General features: G+C 48.3%; 10 protein-coding genes across 20 annotated transcripts, besides 1 other annotated feature; 5 read left to right on the plus strand and 5 right to left on the minus strand.

Moving 5' to 3' along the window:
• Window positions 1–20: 20 nt before the first annotated feature.
• Window positions 21–568, minus strand: CG15458 (uncharacterized protein). Its single transcript, NM_144036.3, has 2 exons — window positions 394–568; window positions 21–331 (listed from the first exon to the last, which is right to left on the minus strand). The coding sequence occupies exons 1-2, from the start codon at window positions 454–456 to the stop codon at window positions 203–205; spliced, it is 192 nt and encodes a 63-aa protein (NP_652293.1). The 5' UTR covers window positions 457–568; the 3' UTR covers window positions 21–202.
• Window positions 569–896: 328 nt separating this feature from the next.
• Window positions 897–947: a mobile genetic element.
• A 1,165-nt stretch (window positions 948–2,112) lies between these two features.
• Obp19a (Odorant-binding protein 19a) lies at window positions 2,113–2,890 on the plus strand. The gene is made up of 3 exons (NM_167700.3): window positions 2,113–2,206; window positions 2,267–2,434; window positions 2,510–2,890. Exons 1-3 carry the CDS (start codon window positions 2,138–2,140, stop codon window positions 2,711–2,713), a joined length of 441 nt encoding a protein of 146 aa, NP_728338.2. The 5' UTR covers window positions 2,113–2,137; the 3' UTR covers window positions 2,714–2,890.
• A 211-nt stretch (window positions 2,891–3,101) lies between these two features.
• Window positions 3,102–4,181, plus strand: Obp19b (Odorant-binding protein 19b). Its single transcript, NM_134547.3, has 3 exons — window positions 3,102–3,297; window positions 3,363–3,585; window positions 3,956–4,181. Exons 1-3 carry the CDS (start codon window positions 3,114–3,116, stop codon window positions 4,038–4,040), a joined length of 492 nt encoding a protein of 163 aa, NP_608391.2. The 5' UTR covers window positions 3,102–3,113; the 3' UTR covers window positions 4,041–4,181.
• A 108-nt stretch (window positions 4,182–4,289) lies between these two features.
• On the minus strand, window positions 4,290–5,333 carry Obp19c (Odorant-binding protein 19c). 2 transcript variants are annotated; one of them, NM_134548.2, is made up of 2 exons: window positions 4,820–5,333; window positions 4,290–4,753 (listed from the first exon to the last, which is right to left on the minus strand). In NM_134548.2, exons 1-2 carry the CDS (start codon window positions 5,132–5,134, stop codon window positions 4,541–4,543), a joined length of 528 nt encoding a protein of 175 aa, NP_608392.1. In that variant the 5' UTR covers window positions 5,135–5,333; the 3' UTR covers window positions 4,290–4,540. The 2 variants fall into 2 exon arrangements, with proteins under 2 accessions (NP_608392.1, NP_728340.2); NM_167701.2 differs by having other exon boundaries at window positions 4,820–5,144.
• A 648-nt stretch (window positions 5,334–5,981) lies between these two features.
• Window positions 5,982–7,348, plus strand: Obp19d (Odorant-binding protein 19d). Of its 2 annotated transcripts, none has more exons than NM_078697.3 (4): window positions 5,982–6,654; window positions 6,785–6,873; window positions 6,946–7,082; window positions 7,147–7,348. In NM_078697.3, the coding sequence occupies exons 1-4, from the start codon at window positions 6,507–6,509 to the stop codon at window positions 7,223–7,225; spliced, it is 453 nt and encodes a 150-aa protein (NP_523421.2). In that variant the 5' UTR covers window positions 5,982–6,506; the 3' UTR covers window positions 7,226–7,348. The 2 variants fall into 2 exon arrangements, with proteins under 2 accessions (NP_523421.2, NP_788940.1); NM_176767.2 differs by having other exon boundaries at window positions 6,459–6,654.
• Window positions 7,349–7,455: 107 nt separating this feature from the next.
• On the minus strand, window positions 7,456–10,371 carry Pp4-19C (Protein phosphatase 19C). Of its 5 annotated transcripts, none has more exons than NM_001298560.1 (3): window positions 10,015–10,371; window positions 8,428–9,321; window positions 7,456–8,363 (listed from the first exon to the last, which is right to left on the minus strand). In NM_001298560.1, the coding sequence occupies exons 2-3, from the start codon at window positions 9,219–9,221 to the stop codon at window positions 8,234–8,236; spliced, it is 924 nt and encodes a 307-aa protein (NP_001285489.1). In that variant the 5' UTR covers window positions 9,222–9,321; window positions 10,015–10,371; the 3' UTR covers window positions 7,456–8,233.
• A 66-nt stretch (window positions 10,372–10,437) lies between these two features.
• Window positions 10,438–12,771, plus strand: cactin. Its single transcript, NM_078698.4, has one exon. It carries the CDS (start codon window positions 10,523–10,525, stop codon window positions 12,683–12,685), a length of 2,163 nt encoding a protein of 720 aa, NP_523422.4. The 5' UTR covers window positions 10,438–10,522; the 3' UTR covers window positions 12,686–12,771.
• A 28-nt stretch (window positions 12,772–12,799) lies between these two features.
• On the minus strand, window positions 12,800–13,411 carry CG15456 (uncharacterized protein). Of its 2 annotated transcripts, NM_001298562.1 has the most exons (3): window positions 13,334–13,411; window positions 12,924–13,276; window positions 12,800–12,868 (listed from the first exon to the last, which is right to left on the minus strand). In NM_001298562.1, exons 1-2 carry the CDS (start codon window positions 13,357–13,359, stop codon window positions 13,015–13,017), a joined length of 288 nt encoding a protein of 95 aa, NP_001285491.1. In that variant the 5' UTR covers window positions 13,360–13,411; the 3' UTR covers window positions 12,800–12,868; window positions 12,924–13,014. The 2 variants fall into 2 exon arrangements, with proteins under 2 accessions (NP_001285491.1, NP_652292.1); NM_144035.3 differs by lacking the exon at window positions 12,800–12,868 and having other exon boundaries at window positions 12,878–13,276.
• A 368-nt stretch (window positions 13,412–13,779) lies between these two features.
• CG11710 (uncharacterized protein) lies at window positions 13,780–16,042 on the minus strand. 3 transcript variants are annotated; one of them, NM_001298563.1, is made up of 6 exons: window positions 15,872–16,042; window positions 15,188–15,806; window positions 14,602–15,068; window positions 14,420–14,541; window positions 14,169–14,363; window positions 13,780–14,108 (listed from the first exon to the last, which is right to left on the minus strand). In NM_001298563.1, exons 1-6 carry the CDS (start codon window positions 15,937–15,939, stop codon window positions 14,038–14,040), a joined length of 1,542 nt encoding a protein of 513 aa, NP_001285492.1. In that variant the 5' UTR covers window positions 15,940–16,042; the 3' UTR covers window positions 13,780–14,037. The 3 variants fall into 3 exon arrangements, with proteins under 3 accessions (NP_001285492.1, NP_728344.1, NP_608393.1); NM_167704.3 differs by having other exon boundaries at window positions 13,904–14,108; window positions 14,433–14,541; NM_134549.4 differs by having other exon boundaries at window positions 13,904–14,108.
• Window position 16,043: 1 nt separating this feature from the next.
• Window positions 16,044–19,579, plus strand: mal (maroon-like). 2 transcript variants are annotated; one of them, NM_001298564.1, is made up of 4 exons: window positions 16,044–16,695; window positions 16,767–16,917; window positions 17,113–17,895; window positions 17,957–19,579. In NM_001298564.1, the coding sequence occupies exons 1-4, from the start codon at window positions 16,623–16,625 to the stop codon at window positions 19,293–19,295; spliced, it is 2,346 nt and encodes a 781-aa protein (NP_001285493.1). In that variant the 5' UTR covers window positions 16,044–16,622; the 3' UTR covers window positions 19,296–19,579. The 2 variants fall into 2 exon arrangements, with proteins under 2 accessions (NP_001285493.1, NP_523423.1); NM_078699.3 differs by having other exon boundaries at window positions 16,504–16,695.
• Window positions 19,580–19,638: the final 59 nt, after the last annotated feature.

The following is a 19,638-nucleotide window of genomic DNA, read 5'->3' on the forward strand; positions in this document are numbered from 1 at the left end:
GATTACAAAGTCGATTCATTGGCAGGATTCGATTTTTATTGACTCAACGAGGTGGTACATGAGTTTGGTCCCCAAGCCTTTAACTGTGGCATCGAGGACCGGAAAGGGGGTGCTGATTATAAATAGTTATGGATTGCTGACGGGTCGAATGGGTCGGAGCGGTGGGGAGCCATGACTTCAATGATTTGGCAGCATCGGCGCCCTAGCCATGGAGCATGGCCTGCTGGCAGCCCTTGCAGTAGAGCTTGGTCTCGCGCCGCTTCGTGTTGCGGCGGTGCATCTTGACCAGGACGTAGACGAGTCCCAACGAGGCCCAGGTGGCCTTGGCTACCTGTGGGTTTCGGTGGCGTATTTGGGCGCATCTTGTGTACTGCCGTGTACTGAATCACTTACATTGGCGCGACCACGCATGGTCTGGCTGTTGAAGGCTTCGTTGAAGTTGAAATGATCGGACATCTTTGGATCGTTGTTGACCGGATTGGCGTGGCTTTTAACAAAAGATTAAAATTTGGATTCGATATTCGACCTGTATTTTAGACCGGGATTCGGATTGTGACTTTTAAACGTTCGAAATGAAAGGAATGTTACTGACAGTCGTCAAAGCCGACTCGGGTTTCCCAACTAGAGAGAATGCTGAAGTCTAGTACCGACTAATGGGATACCCATTAATTACTGCTTAAATACTGTGATGAAAATTGAGATATGCAAGAGGCAAATCGAAAGTTTTGGACATTTTCATATTGTACCTTTAACCAACTTCAGAATTCATTGAGCTAAATACCATTTACAATTTTATGAAATTTTTAAGCATGTTACAGCTATAACTATTTTTAAACCAGTTACTAGATTCGTTGAAAATTGTATGTCACACAGAACTTCTTGCCATCCTGGTCGGAATTAGGATCACTAGCCAAGCCGATATGGCTATGTCTGTCCGTATGAAAGTCTTGGAATCTGATATTAACATCGCATATCGATCGACCATTATATATCTAATATATCCTCTACAAATGTATTTTATCACCTAGCTAGCATGTAAACATTCTGGCCTATTTAGCTGTACGCTTCAGTTATGCTAATGCAAACATAAGCCTTTTGTGATATTATAATTTACATTTATTATTTATTGCAGTTAGCTTTATCAGCGATTTGGGCTCATGCCACACGCAATACTACTTATTTCAACGTCATCAGTTGTACTAAATGCACAAATGAAATACATTTCGCCAAATAAATGCCAACTTGCAACTAATTTGAATGCTAATCAAACCGAACTACTCATTTGCATACAAGGTAATAGGTGGTTAAAGTGAGTGTAATGGACTTACTTAAGGGGTTACAAGGCTTATATTTAAAATGCCTGCCTTGTAATTAAATTTTTAAATATATTGGAAAAAAATGGCCACTTGTTATGTGAGTCTCCAGAAAAAAAACAAAAAAACAGCAACCATCTGGTATGCAAAATATCTGGTGGTAGCAAAATATCTGGTGGTATCTGGTGGACTATCAAAATATAAAAACTTTTTTTTCCAGATAGTATATCTTAAAATCAGCATCTTGAAGGAGTATATGTAAATAGCAAACTATTTGTAAAAATAGATTTTATTTTATAATTTTTTAAGATATATACCAAACATTATTACCGATTGTGATTATCTTTACATTGTTTGACCTCAAAACGGAAAACTGGATGCGCGGTATCCATGCGACCCTAACTCTGGAACCGATTTTGGAACCGCCCCGTTAGATCTCAGATTGAAACCTTATTTGCATTCGCATGATCGCTGATGAACACTGGGGAAATGCGGCCCAGCAATGGGATTGTCAACGCATCTCGGCCAGAATCGCGCCTCGCATGCCACCTCGCACGGTGACCACATACCTGTGTACACTGTCAATTAACGTGGCAAGATTATAGCCCGGCCAGAAAGTAATCCGCCCCAGGAACACCACCCACCGCCCGCCCATTTGGATATGGAAATGGGCAGTGGGGGCGGCGATTGGCGCTAACCCATAATTCCCACACCCACTTAGCGGTTCGATCGAACCAATATGAAGTCATTTGCATGTCGGGGGCCGTGTATAAAAGGAGTCGCCGATGGGTCTGGAGTCTGGAATCCGCCAAATCGTCTCGGAAATGAAGTTCCATCTGCTGCTGGTCTGCGTCGCCATATCCCTGGGACCAATCCCCCAGTCGGAGGCAGGGGTAGGTCCTTAAGCTCTTCTCTCTGCCGGAGGATGCCTCATGGATACTGTCCACTTGCAGGTGACGGAGGAGCAGATGTGGTCTGCCGGAAAGCTGATGCGCGACGTCTGCCTGCCCAAGTATCCGAAGGTCAGCGTCGAGGTGGCCGACAACATTCGCAACGGTGACATACCCAATAGCAAGGACACCAACTGCTACATCAATTGCATCCTGGAAATGATGCAGGCAGTACGTATTAAGAAGTTTCCATCGGCTGTGTTGGTTACATTATCAGCTCCTTCTTTCCGCTCTGCTCCTGCTTAGATCAAGAAGGGAAAGTTCCAGCTGGAGTCGACCCTCAAGCAGATGGACATCATGCTGCCGGACAGCTACAAGGACGAGTACCGCAAGGGCATCAATCTGTGCAAGGACTCCACCGTCGGCCTGAAGAACGCCCCCAACTGCGATCCCGCCCACGCCCTGCTCAGCTGCCTGAAGAACAACATCAAGGTATTCGTGTTTCCCTAGGCTTTCCATCCGAGGCTGCCAATGCGATACCAGATGCGTCACACTTTGGCATTCGGAACAGGTGACTCCGCAGCAAATAAAGTAGATATGTATATCTCTTGTCCGCAATCCTAAACCCACACCCAAGCCCAATCCCCTGACCAGATGATCAATAAAAGCTAGCCGGAGGGCCCCGTCATCTGTGCTGTATTTTAACTGGGCTGCGATGGATGGACGAATGGGTGGTTGGCTGTGGTTGTGGTGGGGCTTGCATGATCCGCCCCAGCAATGTCATGGCTATCGCCGGTTGATCTACATCCGAGGCGATTTGCTTGTACCGGATGTGCTGGACACGATTGCGGCGGGTATAAATTGCCCGGCGCCGATTGCTGTCCGTCCACTATTCACAAGAAGAGCAAAAATGATGCAGTGCAGCCGAATGACGACGACGTTGAAGATGACGAACCTTCTGCTAGCAGTGGCCTGCGCCGCCGTGCTGATGGGATCGGCGACGGCGGACGAGGAGGAGGGGTCCATGACCGTGGACGAGGTGGTGGAGCTGATCGAGCCCTTTGGCGACGCCTGCACGCCAAAGCCGTCGAGGGGTAAGTGCACCGTTGGGTTACTCACCCATCCTACCATACCATTCCATAACATACCATATCCGCAGAGAACATCGTCGAGATGGTGCTGAACAAGGAGGACGCCAAGCACGAGACCAAGTGCTTCCGCCACTGCATGCTGGAGCAGTTCGAGCTGATGCCCGAGGATCAGTTGCAGTATAACGAGGACAAGACGGTCGATATGATCAACATGATGTTCCCGGATCGCGAGGACGACGGCAGGCGCATCGTCAAGACCTGCAACGAGGAGCTAAAGGCCGAGCAGGACAAGTGAGTGTGGTGGGGCAATGGAGGACCCTAGTGTCTAGTAATTGTTAGTCCAGCGAAGTGTATTCCAGATGCGGAGTGAATTTACTTCAAAGCAAAAACTTGAAACGGTTCTAAGGCGAATTTTTCAGTCTTGCTGCATTTCGAAAATATTCTGCTGTATTCGAAAGAAAAGATAAGTGCCAGGAGTTTAAGTTGCCGTGTGTTTTGAAGAACCTTTTCGTACACTTCTTCTCAGGAAGAGAGTTTCAATATTTTGGAATACCTTTTATAGGTGGCCAGGCAACTGTGCTCCCAAAAGCTTTAAAAATTGTTTGAAATATTTTTAAAGTATTTCTGAAAAGGATCTTATTTGTTTTTGGTTTTTTTTCAGGTGCGAGGCAGCCCACGGGATCGCTATGTGCATGCTGCGCGAGATGCGCTCTTCGGGCTTCAAGATTCCCGAGATCAAGGAATGAGGCCATGGAGCTGCTCGCTGGCCCACCATTGCATGTTCTCCCTCCCTTTTTTTTTTGTTAGTGATTCAGTTCGATTTAATTACCAAAGCTAGAGAACTTGGAGTGGTTTCCCAAACTAATAAAGCGCCCAACCAACAAGTTACGAATTATGCATATTTATCGGGTGGGAATCACATATGTAGTACGTAATCCCGTAGTTGGAACTGCGAAAGATTGTGTTTTTTATTGTGCAAAAATGGGAAATAAATTACTGTATATATAGATTTATTCAAATCAATTGCGAGTGAGCAACTAAAACTTGATCTAGTACTAGAAAATCGTATAACTAGTATTTAATATATAATTATATTGCCTAATAGATTGTGCATTTTCGGTTAAAATTATCTGAGAAATCATTGTAGCTAAGATTATGGCCAAAATATGCGAGACACCTTCTTTCTACTCGTAGTTAAGATCTCAAGTGGTAGTTGGTGGTGGTGTCCATGGCGCGGAGATGTCCTCTACCAGACCAGCTTTACGTTGTTGCGCTCCAGCTGGCGACTGATGCACTGGTTGAAGAGGTGGGCCACCTCGCAGGGGTTCTTCGAGGAGATGCCGCGGCTGCAGGCCTGCGCCATGCTGGAGCTAACGGCGATGGCCATCTTGTTGTCCTGGGTCACCAGGCTGGTCAGCTTCTCCACCTGGCCAACGTTCAGCTTGTTGTCGGCGTCCATCTGGGTGCGAATGAGAAGTATTAGTGACCTTTTAGTTCTGGTTGTGACAAACGTCCGGCTACTCACCAACTTGATCTTCTTGAGCACGCACTCCACCAGGCACTTCTCCTTCTCACTTGGATTGGTCACCTTCCCCAGCGGTCGCTGGTCCCTGGGCAGCTGCAGCTTCTGGATGCACTCCATCCTGGCCGCGGTGACCAGCTCCTGCACCTGCGGCAAGTTGCGATCGATTACCGCCCAGATGGGCTCCGTTCCGGTCTTGGGCAGCAGCTTGGCGAGATCGAAAGCCTGGGTCTGGCCACGGACGCAGTGCGTCTGCAGCAGGACAGCGACCACTATCGTCATTAGCGGAATGGCTGCGACTGGAGTGGATGGCTTCATCTTGGCAGCTGCTTTCTCTTTGGCTCTGCTCTTGCTTGGCCCCTTGGCTTATAAGCTGACCCATGACCTCACACCATAGTCGTCTGCACATGGCATCGTCGCTTGATTTTGCTGATTGCAAGCATTTCTCCAGTGCCAAGTTCATCACCCAAGTTCGTCACCCGCACAAGTCACGCTCCAAAGACGATATTTGACATCGCCAACGCTATCCAGCGATGTGTCAGTTCACTCGAGACAATGACAATATCGGATTAATGTAGATCTTCAATCTGGAAACCTGATAGGTCTATCAAAGTACCAAGGTTTGTAAGGTATATTCATTTTTGGAATAATACATTTGAAAATATCAATGTTAATTAAAATGAAAGTAAGCCATTTGCTCGCAACCGAATTATTTAGATATATACATATATTATCAATCGGACTTATTTGTTGGATGATTTACCATGTACATATATGTATAATACTCGATCACACAGACTTCCGACCTGTTAAAGATCTTAATGGGGCTAGTAAGCCCCACTCAATCCAATTGGAATAAAAATTAGCATGCAACATGCTCACACGATGCAATCCGATTCCATCTATTGGATTCCACAATAATATAGATTGCGTGCTAAAATCTCCACTCGATGGATGGACAAACAGACTGACTGGATGGAACTCAGATAGCGATCGTTGGCACTCGGAATGATCAGAAAGTCGGCAGGCTGACGGGCAAACTGGGAAATAGGCGGACAGATGAAGGGTATATTATGGCCTAAACGGCCAATTTGGCAGGCGGCAACCGCAGTTCCCAGTTCGCCCAGTTCCATATAATTGTATAATCGCTCGATGGCCCCGCCAGTCACAATCACTCATCTCACCCAGAGCTGTTGATCGATTTAATTACAAGCGGGATTTCTCATCTCTCATTTTGCATTTAGCATTTTGCATTTTCATTTCCATTTCCACTAGCCATAGCCATTCCCAATTCTATATCCCCGGCATTTGCAGCGATTTCATGCCAGTCACCAATTAAGCAGGTAAGTGGAGATCGGTGGGCCATCTCATCTGGCAGCGGCAGTTCCAGCGGGGTGTCACTCGTTCACACGATGCCCAGTCGAGGGCATCTCCGCCGGATTCCGTCCCATCCCGTCCAGAGCGGCGGAGTGAAGTGGAGTGCCATGTGCCATGTGCTGCCCATGTAGTTCATAATTGCGCGTAATTGCCGGAGCTGCTTGAGACGCAGCTGGAGATCGGCGATGGATCCGATCTGCCAAATCAATCACGGGACTCGGCTTAGGCAATAGCTCCTATAAAACGCCGACGTTGCCGGCGATTCGCATCCAAGTCAGAGTTCGCACGTCGCGCAGTTCAATCGCAAATCGAAATGTCGCATCTGGTTCACCTGACCGTCCTGCTCCTAGTGGGCATCCTCTGCCTGGGCGCCACCAGCGCCAAGCCGCACGAGGAGATCAACAGGGACCACGCCGCCGAGCTGGCCAACGAGTGCAAGGCTGAGACGGGAGCCACCGATGGTGAGTCAGATGGTCATCAGTGCAGAAAATTCAGTAGGGAATACAGCTGTCAGCGTACCACTCCTACCTGTGGTGGATGTGTTAGGATAGTTATTGTGCAATTATCAATCATATGATATATCGCTTACAGAGGATGTGGAGCAGCTGATGAGCCACGACCTGCCCGAGAGACACGAGGCCAAGTGCCTGCGCGCCTGCGTGATGAAAAAGCTGCAGATAGTGAGTGCTGCTGCTCCGGCAGGAAGTGTGATCCACTCACCACCACCCATTCCATTCTCCCTCCCATTGCAGATGGATGAATCCGGTAAGCTGAACAAGGAACACGCCATCGAGTTGGTCAAGGTCATGAGCAAGCACGATGCAGAGAAGGAAGACGCTCCCGCCGAGGTGGTGGCCAAGTGCGAGGCCATCGAGACACCCGAGGATCAGTGAGTAGTGCTCGCCGGAAGCTGTTGGCTCAAATCCGGACTATAATCATGCTGCCATTTTCAGTTGCGACGCTGCCTTCGCCTACGAGGAATGCATTTACGAGCAAATGAAGGAGCATGGACTCGAGCTGGAGGAGCACTGAGAACAGATTTGAGACCCATGACGACCCCCCGTTACTGTATCACAAGCGCCCTTCTGGAATATAACCATCTTTTTTTTTTATGTGTATACTATGAATTAAGTACTTGATAAACTGAGAAACTGCAGGCTTGATTGTTTGTTGGATTGTGAAGGGGGATTCGTATGGGTGTGGTTATCCTCCAAGACTCCTCGGGACCCATAATTTACTAATAAAAAATTCTTGCTCAATTTCGACGATTATATTACAATCTTTATTATTATAAATACAAGTACATTTTTTTGTATATCATCTCCCAATCTGGGGCATATTTAAAAGATTCTTACTCACTATTTATTAATGCACGATGTTCTTCGTACCTGGGTTTCTCCAGGTGATATCCTGCGGAGAAGGGACCCAGCCAGGGATGCGCGTTCGCTCTCGGCTCCCCTAAATATGTCCTAGCTTAGCCGACTTAACGCAATCTGTCGGTAAAAATATCTATTTGCTCAACTTGGGCTCCTAGTATAGTATGCTGCCCAAGCCCAGGGAATTCGTGTCGAGAAGACGGCGGCTCCGATTGCGGTCCGTCTACGCAAGGCGAATTCTCAGGGTCTTGGGCTATGGTCATTAAACCTATTAGTTAGTAGCTAGATGAGGTGCACAGGTCATACGCGATCTGCATGGCTGATCTCTACATGTTTTGAAAACAGCCATTAAAAGATCGCGCAAATAGCCTGATTAAACACAGGTAGAGGTAAACAGATGGTAAAAAAAATTTAAATATCTTAGTTGAACCAAAAAAGCAAATAAGTCTAACTGAACGTGGACCTGTGTCCGGCAGCTCTACCCTAGCTTACGTTTATGTTACATATTTTTTGTTTTACACCATCAGTTGCTATTCGCGTTCGCTTCGCTTTTGCAGGCTGGCAGTTTCTATTTCTATTCCCTAGATGATTTATGTAAGCTACCAGTCGGCACCCGCATCCTGTGCCGACTCCGTTCCACCGGATTGTCAGGAACGGAAGCGTCTTAGAGAAAGTAGTCCGCCTGAGGCTTCTTCGAGGGAATGCCGCGACTCTCTTGCGGAGCTGCCTCAAAGATGACGAAGTCGCGGTGCAGGTACTCATTCAGCTCCAGGATGGCAGCTACATTGCCGCAGCTGCATGTGGAGAGATTCCAGAGTTAACAACACAAGTTCGAAATTGCACAGGAGGCTGACTCACCGATAGCAGTAATTGGGTGCCGACCAGACGGTCAGGACGGTTTCGTTGAAGTGCCACTTGAAGCCCTCCATTACCAACTGGTGTGCACGGCAAATCATGTCGATATCGTTCGTGCGGTTGAACTGGGAGACCACGTCCGAGCCAAAGAGATAGCCAGCGCCGCGCGGCGACACGCCCCAGCCAGTCTGGTCCTCCGGATCGCTCCAAAGCAGGTCGCACATGGGCCCGTCGTGCGGCACCTCCTGCTTCCGGTCGATGCTGCGAATCTGGTCGAGGTACTGGATGGACGGCGACAGCCCGCCGTGCACGCAGAATATTTTGCCGTCGATGATCGCCGAAAGGCTGAGGTAGTCAAAGATCTCCGTGCAGTACCGCCACACGGCCGTCGATCCGTACTTGCGCAGGCACTCATCGTAAAAGCCGTAGACCTGTGTGATTTGGCGCGACTCATGGTTGCCCCGGATCAGCGTGATTCGGTCCGGATAGCGCACCTTCAGCGCCAACAGCAGCAGAAACGTCTCCACACTATAGTAGCCGCGGTCCACGAAATCGCCCATAAACAGGTAGTTCTTCTCGGGCACATCGCCGCCAACCTTGAACAGCTCCTTCAGGTCGTAGAACTGACCGTGGATGTCGCCGCACACGGTCACTGGCGAGTCCACACGCTGCACGTTGCCCTCCTCCACCAGGATCTCGCGGGCTTTGGCGCACAGGGCCTTCACCTCGTTCTCCTTGATGATCTCGCAGCGCTTCAGTTGCTCGATCTGTCGGTCCAGGTCGCTGTAGTCGGACATCTTCACCCGGAGGATGGCGGCAGCCGAGGCGACGGGGAAGCGGTGAATCGGACTGCAGGCGTTGACAGGGCGGGGACAGCGTTGTTAGTCGTTCACCAAACTGGCGCGGGTGGTTTTCAGGTAGCCACAAGGTTGCATAAGAGAAATACTATAAATTTTTGGTCGCTTGAGTGATAGGATAGGGTACTACTCTAGTCGTGCACAGCAAGTCTAGCGTTTTAGAGGCCATAAAGTGCATCTGTATAGCTGCATCCCCCACATCTAAGAATCAAGACGATTCAACTATATTTACGGATTGGGCAAATAATATAAACACACACATTCGCGTTCCCAGCTATTCCACTTGTTGAGATAGTCCATGAGGCTATTTCGCAATGAAAAGCCAACCAACGAGAAAAGAGGCTATATTCTCGATATAACTTCTTTTAGCTGTTTTAGATGGCTGTGTTTTAAGTGAATGCATACACATTTCTTTCAAATACGAAACGTGTATTTGACAGTGGATAGGGTTGGATTTGTTTTAAATCCAGAATTTCTGGATTAGAGATTAGTTCAGATTTTCAGTTGCTGCTGAACTGGAAGTAAGGTAACTAATAGTCGACTAATAACCATCCTTTTGTTTGTGTTTCGGTTTTTGAGTTCGCCTGCATGCGTCTGTGTGCGTCGGCTTTGTGCGGATGCTCGCGTGTGTGTGTGCGTCTGGCTTGTCGCTGGCCTTTTTGCCGCGCGCGATTTTCACCGTCTGCCGTGTTTTTCCTGTCTTCCCCGACACTTTTCCAGAATCACTACTTACTCAGCGCAGTGGCGGGCTATCTGGACAATCCTTTTGCTGGTAGCTCGGCTCTCGTGTTGGCGATTGAATACAAAAAATGCACATAAACGTTTTTGCCAACCGGGTTTCTGCGAAGAGCTGGATTGGCTACTTGCGTTTGTATCGATATATTGAGTAATGGCACTTGCAATGACACATCGAGTCTTCAGTTTCGATAGTGGGCATTACCACGAAGACCCTAAAAAGCCTTTTACACTGCACCAAGGATTCCATCGATAAATTATTTATTTTTGTGTATTTATAATACGCTGCAGCCGAAATTTTAAAATTTAAAGTTTGTAAAAACTAACCCTTGGAAAAATAAATCGACTTATCGGCAAGAGGGAGATGTGTTAATGTTATAATGCTTATATCGATAGCACTTTTGCAATTATTAGTGGCTATCTGGGTTGGTTTTCTCCATCTGGCAACGCTAGCATTGTTTATATTTTATTTCACAAGTTTTATCCCGAAAAACTCATTAAAAAAGATGCCCAAGGAGAAATCCAAGCACCGGCATCGCAGCCGCAGTCGGGAGAGGCGGGATCATCGCAGTCCGGATCCGAGGAGCAGCAGGAACAGGGATCGGGATCGTGAACGCGAGCGGGAAAAGGATCGTGACCACAGAGATCACAGAGACAAGGAACGTGACCAGCGCAGGGAAAGGGAAAAGGACAAAAGCAGGGACAAGAAGCGGGAGCACAAAAGCCGGAGACGCCGGTCCTCTTCCTCCAGCTCATCCCCGTCGAGTTCGACGTCCAGCTCGGTGCCCGGTGCCCCTCGTTCGCCGCTGGTAAAAAGCCCGATGAAGCTTCTCCAGACGCTGGAAGCCCGTCGCCTCGTCGAGCAGAAGGATCGTCAGCGTAAAAAGGAGGAGCTGAAGGCCCATGAAACGCCCGAGGAGAAGCGCGCCCGTCGCCTGCGCGAAAAGCAGGCCAAGGAGCAGCGGCGTCGCGAACGAATGGGCTGGGACAACGAGTACCAGACGTACTCCAACGAAGACAACCCGTTCGGGGACTCCAATCTCACCTCCACCTTCCACTGGGGCAAAAAGCTGGAGGTAGAGGGACTATCAAATCTCTCCACCAAAACCGTAGAGGTACTGTCTCTGCAAAAGCAGTTGGAAAATCGCAGGGAGCTGGAGAAGGTCAAGAAACGGCGTCAGGAGAGGGAGCTGGAGCGGCAGGTGCGCGAGGATGATCTTATGATGCAGCAGCGCGCCAAGGAGGCGGTGCAGTTCCGCGAGTGGCAGCGACAGGAAGATCAGTTTCACTTAGAGCAGGCACGCTTGCGCAGTGAAATCCGGATCCGAGATGGACGTGCCAAGCCCATCGATCTTCTCGCCCAATATGTGGCCGCTGGGAATGAGCCGCTCGAAGAGTGCCTCGAGATGCAGATGCACGAGCCCTATGTGCTGCTAAACGGCCTGCCCGTGGAAGAACTGGAGGACCTGCTGGTCGACATTAAGGTATACGAAGAGCTGGAGCAGGGCAAGCACATCGATTTCTGGAACGATATGATCACCATTGTGCAGGATGAACTGCAGCGCCAACAGAAACTGGAGGCGGAGAATAGTTCGCTCAATCAACGCCGGGATGGCATCCACCAGGCGGTGGTAAAGGATGTGGCCGATATTTTTAGGGGGAAGAATGCTCAGCAGCTGGAGGAGATGCGGCACCGCATCGAGGCCAAGATCAGTGGGCGAGCGGATGGCGTCGACATTAGCTACTGGGAAAGCCTGCTCTCGCAACTCAAGGCACACATGGCCAGAGCTCGACTGCGAGATCGCCATCAAGCCTTATTGCGCGAGAAGCTGTCGCTGCTCAAGCGAGAAAACGATAATGAGACGTTGCAAGAGAAGGTGGCCCCACAAGTCAAGGAAGAGGAGATGGAAACCCAGGACGCAGAGGACCCGGAGGTTGAGGAGGGCTCACCCGAAGACGAGGAGGATCCCCTGAATGAGCTGCGTAAAACAGTGCGTCTTTACCAGGCAGGGAACTACAGCCCGCGCTATATACGCGAAGAGGACTTCACCGGCAGACGAGCGCAAAACGAAGACGTCGACGAACCGGAGGCAGAAGGACTTCTCTACGAGGAGGAGGACGACGAGCGGCGAACACAGAGACAGCGTCTGCTAATCCTTCATCCAGAACGAGTGGATAACAATCAACTGACCCCGCAGGAACTGCGAATGCGCAACGAGGCGAAGCAGGGAATGCAGGGTGACGAGGCCGAGTTCAGTGTGGAGACCACCCTGGATGCAGTGCCGCAGCTGGCCACCGATAAGTACCGACCACGAAAGCCGCGCTACTTCAATCGCGTGCACACCGGCTTCGAGTGGAACAAGTACAACCAGACGCACTACGACATGGACAATCCCCCGCCCAAGATCGTGCAGGGATACAAGTTCAACATATTCTATCCGGACCTTATGGACAAATCGCAGACGCCGCAGTACTTCCTCACTCCCTGCGCGGACAACGGGGACTTTGCGGTGCTGCGTTTCCACACAGGACCACCGTACGAGGACATCGCCTTCAAGATCGTCAACCGGGAGTGGGAGTTTAGCTACAAGCGGGGCTTCCGCTGCCAGTTCCACAACAACATCTTCCAGCTGTGGTTCCACTTCAAGCGCTATCGCTACAGGCGGTGAAGGATTGTCACCGTCTGGCCTAGATTACCCAAACCATCCTTTTGTGCAGTCCTATGTTATTTTCCAATAAAGTGTAAGCCCAGAACAACTAGCAAACTCGTTCCATTTATTGCGATTGTTTAGTTGACTCCACTTAAACTGAAAACTGTTGTTTAACCTTTACCCATTTTTCAATTCATCCATCTTGCAAATAAGGAGAGCATTATAATGTTATATTTATTATTATATATGTATATACCATATATCACAGGATTTCAAATGGGTTCCACAAATGTTGGTGTAAGCGTGAAGCTATCGTGTTTAAACAGTCTAGGCGTGAAAGTAGGAGATCACATCACGACGCAGTCCTTGATGGGCTGCTCCAGGACTTTCTCCACGGGCTCTCCACGCTCCGCCTTCTGCACTTGGGCCAGGACACTCGCGTGCTGGGGAAATGCCAGGCAGGAAAGCTTCGAGTGCACTAGCTGACCGTCGATGGACACCTCGAAGGATCCCCGCCGTCCCGTGCGACAGGATATGTCCAAGTCGGGCGACGAGGCCAGCAGGAACTCGCGCAGCAGGTGGCACTGCCCGCTAAAGTTGCAGATGCCGCTGCAGGAGGATTGGATGCCGTTATTCAGTGCTTGCTGTGGCTACGATTCCCCTTACCAGTATTCCACCTCCACTTTCACCATTACATAAAAGTATTCCAAAATCAAAACGTACATCAAATCAGCGCTTCACCATCAGCTGTTGCCGAGTTATCGCTGTCGTTATCGCTCTGAATATCGTTATCGTTTAAAATATTGAATTACAAATTCCATTTAAAAGCGAAATCGTAAGCAAATGGATTCAAATGTTTTCAATAAAAACAAATACAAATAAAAGAAAAATTCAGTAGTAATTTTAATTAACCTCAATGACAATCATTACCATCCAGAGATACACAGTGTTTTCAAATGTAGAATTCTTTTTGATGAAGAATTTCTGAATAATTATAAGCTGGTCATTTCTTTAATCTGTTTCTAACAATTTGAGATATTTCTATTTCAAAATTAAAAAAAATCAACTCAGATTATAACTTTCCAAAGAAGGAAACTTCAAAGAAGTATTTTATTACATTAATTTCTTTTGCTAAATTATAGTTTTACACGATATTTTTACTACTTTAATATTTAAAAAATTCAATATTTAATTCGTATTGTATTGCATGATATTTTCCAATATTACAAGATGTTTAAAATATTCCAATCCACTTTAATTTCTCAGAAACTCTAGGAGCTTCAAATGTAAATTAGCAAATCATCAAAATAGGGCTGTTTTCATACAGGCATTAAACTAATAAGAATGTGTTTTGAAACTGAATCCCAACCTTAACCCTTGTTGGCCCGAGCCCTTAGAAGCGTTTTGCAGGCGGCCGTGTGAGTTTTCAGTGGCAGCTCGTCTGTGAATTATTGAAAAATCAGCACACAAATTGTAAGGAAAAGTACATAGAACTGCTCACATATCTTGTGATCGCCGTGGACGGGCAGTAGAATATTCAGCTGCTCCGGCTTGGTGCAGACAAAGACATAAGGACTCTCCGATTCTCCGTTGGGATATAGCTCTCGGTACTCCTCTTGCGGCAGACAACTGTCCACGTGGACGCAGCCTAGCAGACTGCTTGTGGGATAATGACTTGGAAACTTAATGTCGGGATCTGCGATTACAATTATATGTTATTGCTGAGAGTTAGTGGTAAGAGCTCAAGTTTACCGCCGTAGAGCACCTTGTAAAAGCCCTCCATTTGCGCAATGTCTTCGGCGTGCGGCTCCTTGGAAGTGGAGGCGATCCACAGTCTACCACGGTGCTCGCTGTACCACACTCGACCCTCGTGTCTGTTGGAAAAATGTCATTAGATATAGGAAATCTGGAAATGCGCCTTCACAACCACCCACTTCTTAATGCCCGCCACTAGAAGCGAAGCCCAGGGCTGATGCATCGACAGACACTGGCGCATGTCCTGCATTTCCAGCAGCTCCTTGTCCTGCACCCGATTGTAGGTCCTCTCCAGCCAATCGCTGCCTGCTGCAGGAGCTGGCCAACTCTTGGATTCCTTACTGGGCTTGTAGACCGGCGGCTTGGTCATGTTCAAATGTGGTGCCAGTGTCAAGGCGGAGTGGCCGGTGACCGAGGATGCACTCCAGTTGGATCCAACACCCGAGGCTTTAGAAACGGCTGCTAGTTCGCTGATCACCTGCTGCTCGTACTCTTTGGAGATGGTCGGTTCCTCCGGCAACTCTCGGCCAGCGAAGTCCACCCGGATCTTCCGCTTCATGCGACTGCCGTGCTTTACCTCCTCCATTTCTCGGTGCAGTTTCTCAAACTTTTCGCGCTCAGCGTCGCTCAGCCACACGGAGTTCTCCTAAAAATTAATTATATTAGTTCAAAACGTTGATGCATAATAAACTATAGCTGAAGCAAGCTTATCTTCTTTGAATAAGTAATGATTTCAAAAATTGTTTTGAATAAGAGTAAGCCCACCTGAAAGTAGTCCAGCTCATCGTCGATAACTGTGGTCCTCTTCTCGCTGTTCTTGTCGTACTCCAGCAGACGATCCCTTTGGGCCAAGGCCTTGTCCAGCGCCTGCGTGGACAGTTCCTTGGTGGATTTTTTGCCCTGCTTGGCGGCGCTCTTCGTGCCGCCCTTCTCCCTGGCCGCCTTGGCCAGCTGCTGCTCCTCCTCGGGCGTGCGCACGGGATCGCCGCAGCTCAAGCAAGGGCCGCTTCCCTCCTGCTCGCACACGATCCGGCCGCAGCCCAGGCAATTGTTGATCAACTTGTGCTGGCCCGCCTGGCAATCGCAATGCCGCCGACCCTTAAGAATTATGGTGTCGCCCTGGACGCGACCATCGCTGGCGTACAGATTCACGTGTTTCCCTGACTTGCCCTTGGCACCCTTGCTGATATTTTGCTTGGGACAATTGGGTGATGTGGGTGCCAGAGGGGGCGAGAGATATTTTCCATTGTTCCGCGGCTGTTTGCCACTCAGTAGCATCCGGCGACAGTTTACAAGAAACATGCGGTGCTCCTCGTTGTCCTCGCTCAGTAAATTGCCAAAGTAGTTGTCGAATTCATAGTCGTCTTTGATGTTCAGTATGGCCCTGGAAGGGAATATGAAGCCATTGAGAAACTCATTTGCTCGTATCTGGATGCATCATGTACTTACGCCAACATCTGATCCGTGATTACACAGTCCAGACATTTGGACAACGTGCCCCGCAGGAAATTCTCCATTTCGCAGTCCCAAAGTTTGCCAACTGCTTACAATTGTGAAATAAAAAGGTAAAAACTTTAAAAAATCAACGCAGGCTGTTATCGGCCCCCGATATCGATGTAAATCGAATAATCAGCTGTATGTGTAGGCTATCGTCTAGATGTGAAAACGAATTTAATGTTCTGTAGTTAAAAAACATTTTATAAATGTTTTAAATAATAAGATTGTAGTTTCCAAAAATTATTGTCATACAATTGGCCAATTAGCCATTAGCAACCATTTTCCTAACACCAATTGTTTGCCAACACTCAGAACATATGTTTGAATAGCCATGCAAAGTGCACAACGACTAGTTAATACCGTACAATTTGAGTTTAAAATTCTATGCAATTCAGAGTTAATAATTGGAAAAGATTTGGTAAAATGCTACATCTATAATATTGGTGAGCAGTGTGAGAATATGATATATATATTACAATAAGCAAACATAATGCACAAGAAGCTTAATAAATTGAGCTTCGTAAAATGTGTAGGGTGGAGTAAGTTCAAAGAGAAGTCAAAGCAAATGCTCAACTGAACGTGATAGTTGATGTATACTGTCCGTGGCTTTTTCCAGCGAAGAAGAGTATGGCGCAACAAATGCAAGCCGGTCGCAAATAAATAAAGCCCGCTTTGCAGCCAACACGAATAGTTAGTTCCCAACATGACATCATATCGGCCGGAGTTCTCCGCATCGGAGCAGTCGCAAATAGACGCGGAATTCTCTAGATTGGCCAGTAAGTGGAGAACCATGGTGAAATACCCAGCGCAAACAGATAACGAACCTAACTATCCGTCTATCGAACAGGCAACAAGAGTGTTTACCTGGATCATGCGGGCACCACTCTCTATGCCGAGAGCCAGGTGACGGCCGCCGCGGAGCAACTGCAGCGCAATGTCATCTGCAATCCGCACACCTGCCGCCTCACCGGCGACTTCGTCGACCAGGTGCGATTCAAGTGAGTTCATCCGTGTCCACGAGCCAAAACAACCATTCTCCCCCTGTCATTGGGTTGCCCTTGTGTGGCGCTTTTATTAATAATTATTTATGTGCATATAGCAATATCGTAAAATATCCTTATGTCGCTGCTTATCTTCCTCATTTGTGGTTAAGTTGTTTTTAGTAAAACTTCTATTCATATACACTTTTTTAGAATACTGGAATTCTTTAACACCACCGCCGAAGATTACCATGTGATATTCACGGCGAATGCCACCGCTGCTTTGTCCCTGGTGGCGGAAAACTTTGACTTTGGATCCTCTGGTGAGTTTCACTTCTGCCAGGAGAACCACACCTCAGTGCTGGGAATGCGGGAAAGGGTCCGGGAAAACGGTATATACATGCTGAGGGAGAATGAAATCTCTGGCGGAAAGCACAAGGCGAACGGGAAAGTTCACGAGGTGTCCGGAAAAACAGGAAACTCCTTGCTGACCTTTTCGGCCCAATGCAACTTTAGTGGTTACAAAATCCCACTGGAAGTCATTGAGCAAATCCAAATCGATGGCTTGGCCAAGCCGGGAAAAGAGCTTTGGAGCTCTTTGGGAGAGAAGAAGAAGAATATGCACAACGATTACTATATCTGCCTGGATGCGGCGTCTTTTGTGGCCACCAGTCCGTTGGATCTGCAAAAGTATAGACCAGATTACGTGTGCCTTAGTTTCTACAAGATCTTCGGTTATCCCACGGGCGTGGGAGCCCTGCTCGTGAGTCGACGAGGAGCCGAGGTCTTCCAGAAGCGCCGCTTTTTTGGCGGTGGTACCATCAACTACGCATATCCGCATGCCATGGATTACCAGCTGAGAGAGACCTTCCATCAGCGCTACGAGGACGGCACCCTGCCATTCCTCTCCATTGTCGGGTTGCTCGAGGGCTTTCGAACGCTGGAGAGATTGGTGCCCAGAACGGACGAGTTTAGCACCATGGAGAGGATTTCCAGGTGATTAGATAATGATAAGTCTGATGACTTCAGCCTTATTTTCCAATCATTGTATTTTCAGACACGTCTTTGGTCTGGCCAAGTATCTGGAGGATCAGCTGCGCCAGCTGCATCATCCCAATGGTGAGCCCCTCGTGAAGCTGTACAATAAAGTGGGCTACCAAGACAAATCCCGGCAGGGTGGCATCGTGGCCTTTAACGTGCGCACTGAATCGGGTTCGTTTGTGGGATTCGGCGAGATCGCCTGTGTGGCTGCTCTGCACGGAATACTCCTGCGGACTGGTTGCTTCTGCAACATCGGAGCCTGCCAATATTACCTAGGCCTCGATGAAGATGCTTTGGATGCGATTTACAAGCGAGCAGGTCGCATATGCGGCGACTACTTTGATCTGATCGATGGACAGCCGACGGGAGCGGTACGGGTATCTTTTGGCTATATGACAACTATTCAGGACGTAGACAAGCTGCTCCAGATGCTGCGCTCCAGTTATTTGGCAACCAAGCCGCTGCAGCGGATTCAGTTCATCGAGGAGCAGGCGGAGCAATTGCCGCCGTTGCTGAAGGAGCGAGTCCAGCTCTTGAGGCCAAAACTATTGCAGATGGCCATATATCCGGTAAAGTCTTGTGCCGCCTTTAAGATCGAATTACCGGGCTCCTGGCCATTGACGGATCAAGGTTTGAAATATGACCGTGAGTGGATGATCGTGGACATGAATGGCATGGCGTTGACCCAGAAACGCTGCACGGAGTTGTGCCTAATTAGGCCAGTGATTAAGGTTGACCAATTGGAGCTGCAGTTTGGAGAAAATTCCACCATCTCGGTGCCCCTTTCTCTGGATGACCAGGCAGCCGACACAGCAAAATGCGTAAGCAAGGTGTGCCGACAGCCCGTGGAAGGTTTGGATTGCGGCGATAGGGTTGCCCAGTGGTTAAGCGAAAACCTCGGCATGGAGGGCCTCCGTTTGCTTCGACAATCGGGCCAGAGAAACTCTTCCAAGGATCAGCAGAAGCTAAGTCTGGTTAATCAGGCCCAGTTCTTGCTGCTAAACAAGTCTTCCGTGCGATCGCTTCAATTTGAAGAGCCCCTCGACGAGACTGTGGATCGTTTTCGGGCAAATATCATCATCGACACGGGCAGTGCCTTTGAGGAGCTTACCTACAAGGCCCTGTCCATTGGGGGAATCCAATTTCAGGTGGAGGGTCCCTGCCAGCGCTGCGACATGATCTGCATTAACCAAAGGACAGGCGAACGGTCGCCAGAAACCTTGACCACCATATCCCGCCTGCAGAAGGGTCGCATGCGATTCGGCATCTACATCACTAGGATCCCCCAGGACACAAAAGAACTGGAACCCAAGGAGCAACACATGACCTGCGGCGATGTTGTCCTTGTGGAATAAGCTCACTTTACATCACTTCAGCGTGGTTTTCTTCGTTCTTTGGTTCGTTGACCCGAAATGTTTCTATTGTACATAGTTTTAGCACAATATTCACTAAGTAATTCTCTATTACGTTGCATCACGTTTCGCACTTAGTTTGTTTTTTAAGTACTTCTGAAATAGGAATACGCAAACATTCTTAAAGAAACATTCAGGATAGCTTAAGTTCAAAGTAACCGGATACCTCTTGCCAGTGTCTTAAGCCTTTAAAAGGCCTTAATTGCAAAATAAACACATTGAAATCGATATGTATATACTTGAGTTCTTAGGAAGGGTAATCGAACGTAAATAACGCAACGGCGTA

The sequence above is a fragment of the Drosophila melanogaster genome, chromosome X (genome assembly GCF_000001215.4).
Source record: "Drosophila melanogaster chromosome X".
In the NCBI taxonomy this organism is placed as follows: Eukaryota; Metazoa; Arthropoda; class Insecta; order Diptera; family Drosophilidae; genus Drosophila; species Drosophila melanogaster.